The sequence below is a fragment of the Corapipo altera genome, unplaced genomic scaffold, assembly GCF_003945725.1.
Source record: "Corapipo altera isolate COAL_440 unplaced genomic scaffold, ASM394572v1 223, whole genome shotgun sequence".
Classification (NCBI taxonomy): Eukaryota; Metazoa; Chordata; class Aves; order Passeriformes; family Pipridae; genus Corapipo; species Corapipo altera.
In genome coordinates this window covers 321,518-328,658 of record NW_020885074.1, presented here as the reverse complement: position 1 = coordinate 328,658, position 7,141 = coordinate 321,518, and the positions used below count along the sequence as shown (strand labels likewise).

Here is a 7,141-nt window from a genome sequence, read left to right as displayed (position 1 = left end):
GGGGGGGCTGTGGCCACACGTGTGCTCGGCTGCATGTGCGGGGGTGTGGGGGGGGGACGTGTGTACAGAGAGAGAGAGGCATGTTTGGGGATATGGATGTGAGGGGGGACAGGGGGATCCCCAGGACTGGGGACAAATGTGTGCTGGGGGGATGTGCGTGTGTTTGGGGGGACATATGTCCAGAATGACACGCGTGCATAGGGACATGTGATAAAGGGGACATGCCTGTACAGGGCACACGTATGTGCACGGTGACACGTGTGTGCACACAGGCTCCCACAGGGCCCCTCAGAGCCTGGGTCTGTCCCCACAGGTGACATGGGTGACACGGCACAGGACACGCTGCAGGGAGGGCACACACGGCACACATATGGCGCACACATATGGCACACACATGGCACACGCGTGGCACAGCCGTGGCACACACGAACCCATGTAGCTATTGTGGGCCACGTCTGGGGCGGCGCCGGGGACCCTCTCGCCGGGCTGGGGGGTCCGGAAGACCCTCTGGTCGGGGGCAGCGCTCTCAATGTTTGTCACAAAGAGCAGCCCTGGGGGTGGGGGTGGGTGTCAGGGCGGGCACGGGGGGGGCACAGGGGCCGCGGCAGCCGGGGGGGGGGACCCCCGGGCCGGGCCCCCCCGTACCGAAGTAGCTGTTGGCGGGCACGGGGATGAGCGAGGGGTCCTGGTCCTTCTCCCCCCCCGCTTCGAAGGGACCGGCGTCCGGGCGCAGCAGGTCCAGAGAGCTCTGGTTGAGCTGCTCCACGCGCAGGGTCCCTGCGGGGGCCGGGTTGAGGGGAGACACCACAGGGACCACCGGGGGGACCCCCGGGAACACCACTGGGACCCCCAGGGACCCTTCAGCACCGGCGAGTTCTGGTTGAGATGCTCCATGCTCAGGGTCCCTGGGGGAGCCCGGGGTGAGGGGGGTGGGCAGGGGACACCAGGGGGACCCCCAGGGACTCCAGGGGGACCCCCGGGGATCCCTCATGCTCCGGGGGGCTCTGGTTGAGCTGCTCCACGTGCAGGGTCACCTGCACACGTATGTGCACACCCGGCCCACCTGCCCAGGCAGGGGTTGCACTCACACCCCCACACCCCCCTCCCGGGCAGCCCCTCACCCCTCCACGGGGCTGTCCGGGCCAACTCCTCACCCTTCCAGTTGTAGGTGCTGGGGGCCCAATGCAGGAACATCCACCCCTGTCCACACACAGCCCCTCACACGGGTACCCCCTCACCCCTTGACGGGGGGTCCAGGCTGCCCCCTCACCCTTCCAGTTGCAGATGCCGGGGGCTCTGAGCAGGAACACCCACCCACACCTCACACCCCCCTCTCCTGGGCAGCCCCTCGCCCGTCCGGGGGGTTCCCGGCCCCCCTCACCCTTCCAGTTGTAGGTGCCGGGGGCCCCGAGCAGGACGTAGCGGCGGTCGGGGCTGAACGCGGCCGCCAGGCCCTGCTGGCAGGTGCCAAAGCGCTCGTGGCCCTGGGGCCGCCCCTCGCAGAACTTCCACTCGCCACCGTCCAGCTCGTCCCGCACCCGCAGGTCCTGGCTCAGCACGAAGCACCTCCCGATCACGTCCCGCGTCTCCAGCGGCTGCCGCACCCGGTGCCGCAGCTCGTACCGGTGGGCACAGGTCTGGAGGCACCCAGAGGGGTCACGGGGTGCCGGGCCCCCTCCCCTAGGGGTGTCGATGCCCTCTGCCTCCTGCCCCAGCACCCACCACGATCTTCCCTCCGGCTCCTTGGCTCTTCACGCTCACCCCCAGCCACTGGTTCTCTTTGCTCTCCCGCTGCGGGTCCACTGTGGGCACAGGGGGCAGGGTCAGCCCTGCCAGGAAGCCCCCCGGGACTCCCTGCATCCCCCCGGGGAGCGCAGCTCACCTCCCTCATCGATGGGCACCCGCCAGCAGTCGGAGAGCTCGGGGGTCAGTGGGCAGGCGAAGAGCCCCCCGGTCCGGTTGGCACCTTGGCTGGGCAGCGCCTGCGCCTGGGGGGCCCCCACCAGCAGCCTGGCAGGGCACAGACCCCCGTCAGGTGCCCAGAGCCCCCCGGAGCCCCCCCGGAGCTGTCACACGCCCACACCGATGTCCCTGTGCCCGGGCGGTGCCAGCCCGGCCGAGCAGCTGCTGCCCCGGCACCGTTCCCAGGCCTCAGCCACAGCTCAGTGCACGGGTGGGTGCGGGGGGGACGCACACTCGGACCCCCCCACACTCCCCGACTGCCCCACCCGGGACAGCAGCGTTGGGGCCACCCTGACCCCCACCCCGGGGTCCCCGAGGGGTCACACTCCACGGGACAAGTCCAGTGCCACCAGGGGCTCCTCGGTGGCCACGGGGCACCTGCAGCCACCCCCGGCCCGTCTGCCCCGGGGGTGTTGGTGGCCTGGGGACACGGCCGAGCCCCGGGGGGTGGCAGAGAGGGAGAGCCGGTAAAAATAAACTGGAATTCACTCAAAATAACCCCGCAGCAACATGCCCAAAAAAGGAGGGAGGCACAGGGAGGCACCGGGTGCCCCCCGGAGCCAGGTCAGGGCACCCTGCGAGGGGACCGGGGGGCACCGGGAGGACGGGCGGGGACTGCGGGTGCGGGGCCGGTGGGACCGAGCCCAGTGCGGCTCCGCAAACACCCGCAGCGGCCACCGGGAGCCAAAAACCGCCCTCGGCGCCAAGACCGTGGCGCGGGAGGGAGTCGGGTGACAACGGTGACAACGGCGCCACCGGGGGCACGGGAACGGACGGGAATGGGGGGCTACAAGGGGGCACACGACGGTGACACTGCCCAGAGACCTGCCCGCTCAGGGGCTCTCCGGCGCTGAGACCCCCGGCAGGAGCCCGGGGGCGGTCAGGGGGACATGGGGGGACACGGGGAGCCCCGCGGGCTGTGGGACACGAGGACACGGGGGCTGTGGGACACGAGGACACGGGGGCTGGGGGACACGAGGACACGGGGGCTGGGGGACACGGGGTCGTGACGGGGGTCTCGGCAGCCGCGGGTGGGCGTTCGCCGCAGCGGTCACGGGGGAAGCGGCGGTCACGGCCCGGGGGCCCAGCCGGGGGGGTCCCTCCACACGAGCACCCCGGGGATGCAGCGATGGACCCCCGAACCCCCCCAACACCCCCCCCAATCCCTGTCCGCGGTTAATGCTGAATAATCCCGGGCCGCGCAGGCGGCGACTCCGCGCCTGTCCCCGTCCCCTCGGAGCTGCAGCGCGGGTGGGTGGCTGGGTCGAACCCTCCGCGAATCCCGAGGACCCCAGCTCCGGTCTCCGGTTCCTCCCGCCCCGGGGCTCCTTCCCTTCCCAATCCCGGGGCTCCTGGGCTCGTCCAGCCCAGGTCCCCTCCCAGAGCCGGGACTCCCGGTCCTGCTTCAGCCCCCCAGTCCCGGGGCTCCAGATTCCCCCCCGTCCCGGGACTTACGGTCCCCCCCGTTCCCGGGGTCGGGTGCCCCCACCGCAGGTCTCCGGTCACCCCCATCCCCGGGGGTCGCCCCCCCGCAGCCCCCCGCACTCACCAGCCCGCCGGTTCGGGGCTAAGCTGCCGGTGCAGTGCCACGGCGGCCCCGAAGAGGCTGCCCCGCTCGCCGTCCTTCAGCACGGGGCTGCTGCCGTCCAGGTTGAAGGCGGCGACCGCGAGCAGCCGCAGGGCGACCCAGGGCAGCCACCGGCACCGGCCCCGGGAGCGGCCCCGGGGACCCTCCATCCCACCGCCGCCGCCGCGCCCCGGTCCCGCCGCTCCGCCGCTCCGCCGCCCGCGGGAGGAGCCCGGGCTGTCCCGGGGAGGGGGCTCGGCCCCGGCCCCGCCCGCCCGCGCAGGGGAATCCCCCGGGAGTCCCACCCCGGGATGGGGCTGAGCATCCCGGCACGTGTGGTGGGGACTGCTCTGTATGGCAGGTGCTGCACCCATGGGACAGACTGAACCCATGGGACTGACTGAACCCATGGGACTGACTGAACCCACGTGGGACTGACTGAACCCATGTGGGACTGACTGAACCCATGGGACTGACTGCACCCCATGTGGGACAGACTACACCCCACAGCACAGGGGCTGCACCCCACACCCCTGCACCCCACACTCTGTCATCAGGGGTCCAATGGGGGTACACAGTGACCCCCCAACAGAGGCCCAGGGGCACTGGGGACCCCCCTAGTGTCCCCCAGCCCCAAATCACTGCTCATCACTGGGCAGTAGAGGGGTGGGTGGGCGGGCAGGAGGGACCCCAAAACTCCAGTACCCCACTGCCTGCAGTGATATCCCAGTATTGTGGGACACAGCAGAGGGAGGGGGACAGGACAGCCCCTCTGGGGTCCCCTCTCACCTCCATCATTGGGCTAGGAGAGGAGGAACCCCCTGAACCCCAGAAACAGGAGGAGAGGGCCCCACACCCCCACTCTGAAGGGGCCAGTGCCCGTGTGGGCTCCTGGGGGGACACAGGGGGTGAGCAGTGCCAGGACCCCCAGGAGTGTTCAGGACATGGGGGGTCAGCAGTGCTGGGACCCCTGGGAGCAGCTGTGACCCCAGCTTGGCCCCAGGCCCCCCACGGCCGTTTCGGGGGGGACTGGGGGCTTTGTCATATTTTCCAGCTCCCCGGCTATTTTTAACCACTCTCCAAAGGCCTTAGGAGATATTTGGGAGCTGCCAGGGCCGTGTGAATGAGCTCCAGCGCCGCTGGAAGCACCCCCAGCTCCTCCTCCCCACCTTTGGCGGGCACCAGAGCAGGCCCAGGAGGGTCCATGCCCCCCATTTTCCCCTCCCAGACGCCCCCCACTCTTCCCACTTTCCAGCCCAAGTCCCTTCTCGGACGTGGGAACAGCCTGGGAGCAGAGGACGGGAATAGACCCGTTCCCAGGGGGCTGCTTGGCCTCCTGCCCCCCCGGGGGGCTCCCCAGGGAGGAGGATCTGCTGGATAACCAGGAAGGACATCAGGAACATGGATAAACCAGGATTCTGGGTGGCGATGGCACAGAGGAGACCCCAAAATGTGCTCCAGGGAGTAACAACCCAAACCTTGGAGGAATGAGCTCCCAAGGCTCCAAATCCAGGTTGTTTTCCCTCAAAATGAGCCGAACCTGAGCTCTGGGATGGACCCTTGGGGCTCCCCCCGCTCCTGGAGATGTGCTGGAGGCAGCAGCTGCTCCTGATTAGCACCCAGGGATCCTTTGGGATGGGGATTTCCAAGCCCAAAACTGTCCCGTGACCTCGTCCCACCTCGGCACCCCCGTACACGGAGCCTCCATCCCCTCTGTCTCCTCTGTCCCATCTCCAGGGGGTTCCTTTTGGGACAAGCGTCCCAAAAAGTGGAGGGATGTGCACATGGAGCATGAGCGTTCTCACGGCCGGGGGGGGGGTCAGAGTCAGGAATCAGGAGGAGAAAACTCCTTGTTGGGAGATTCCCTTCGTTCTGATTCTGACTGGGACGGGAGCTCCGAGCTCCCTGAACCCGCAGCCTCATCCCAGTGGCTGCCGGTGGCTCCGGGGGGGCCGCGGGGCTGATCCCCCCCGCACGGAGAGGGCAATTGGGGCCAGAGTCATCCCGCTCCCACAGCCCCGGGACCGCGGCCAAGGCTGTGAAGGGATCGGGAGCTCCGAGTGGGCGACGGGGAAGCGCTTCCCGGGGAGCGGAGGTGGGAGCGGCGCTGGGGCGGGGCAGGGACGGGAGGGAAGGAGTTCACTCTGTGAACTCCGGGGAGGGCTGGATGGGATCCCGAAATCCGGGATACCCCCGGAGCACCGTCCAGGGGCGGGGGGAGGGACGGGAGCAGCTCCCCATCAGCACATTCGCAACGGGATGAGCGCCTGGAGAGGTGTCACCCCCCGCGGCACCTGGGCCGGGGTCACTTGTCACCTGCGAGGTCCCCACCGGGCACTGACCTCCCGTTCCTGCGGAAGGCGGGGCAGGAATTGCCGGGAATGGCCGTCCCTGCCCACTCCAAACCCCGCCGAGACCCTCCCGGAGCCAATCCCGGGATGGGGGGGGAGAGGAATGCCGACAGCCCCCCCCCCAATCCCAAAACACTCCCTGGCTCCCAGGGCCCCCGGGATCGATCCCGGAGCCGCTCCCGGGGCTCGGAGGGGCTGGAACCGGAATCGGGGTTATTTTTACCCTCACGGGTTTTTCTCCGGCCACGTTTTGCACTCGAGTTCTGCGGGAATTCCGCCAGGTCCCTGCTGGGAGAACTGGGAGCGACTGGGAGCGGCACCGCGGGGCCACTGCGGGGAGGTGGAACCGGGAGCTGGAGGACCCTGAGCCCCCTCCCCACTTTGATCCTCACCTTCCTCATCCTCCCTCCCCAACGCGAGGGAATGATGGATCTTCCTCATCCTCATCATCCTCTGGGGCTGCTGAACCCCGGGGGTTGTGCCTTCCTCATCCTCCCTCCCCGTGCCCAGCCTGAGGGAACAACAGGATCTTCCTCATCATCATCCCCCCAGTTCTGGGGCTGCCGAATCCTTTTGCCTTCCTCATCCTCCCTCCCCCTGCCCAAGGTGAGGGAATGACCTTCCTCCCGCTCCTCCTCCTCCCGGTTTTTTTGGCAGCCCCCGCTCCCGGCTCTCCCGAGGGAATTCCAGGAGCACTTTCCTGGCGGTGGCTCCGGCTCCAGTCCCTCCCTGAGCGGGACAATTCCCGAGGATTCAGGGCCGGGAAGGGGGTGGCAGGGCAGGAATTCCCACTTGGGAACACCTAGGGAGGAAAAGGGGGGGGGGGGGTTAAGAGTCATTCCAGCAGCCCCTGGAGTGCAGGACCCTACAGACCCCCCTCAATCCCCTATAGTCCCCCCCCCAAATCCCCCGTCCCCCATACAGACCCCTTATAGCCCCCCCCCACCCCCCATCCAGGCCCCACAGACCCCATACAGTCCCTTATAGATCTCATACAGTCCCCTACAGACCTCTATAGACTCCATACAGTCCCTTATAGATCCCATACAGTCCCCTACAGACCCCATATAGTCCCCTACAGTCCCCTATAGACCCCCTACAGTCCCCTATAGACTTCCTATAGACCCCCTACAGTCCCATGTAGACCCCCTACAGTCCCATATAGACCCCCTACAGTCCCCTATAGACCCCATAGACCCCATACAGTCCCCTACAGACCCCCTACAGTCCCCTGTAGATCCCATACAGTCCCCTGTAGATC

General features: G+C 68.3%; 1 protein-coding gene across 1 annotated transcript; it reads right to left on the bottom strand.

The window, feature by feature from the left end:
* Positions 1–431: 431 nt before the first annotated feature.
* On the bottom strand, positions 432–3,722 carry ITGA7 (integrin subunit alpha 7; the record flags this gene model as incomplete). The annotated part of the gene is made up of 6 exons (XM_027669280.1): positions 3,512–3,722; positions 1,883–2,010; positions 1,723–1,802; positions 1,382–1,637; positions 646–777; positions 432–551 (listed from the first exon to the last, which is right to left on the bottom strand). Coding segments are annotated over exons 1-6 (904 nt in total), but the record flags the coding sequence as incomplete, so codon positions are not given.
* Positions 3,723–7,141: the final 3,419 nt, after the last annotated feature.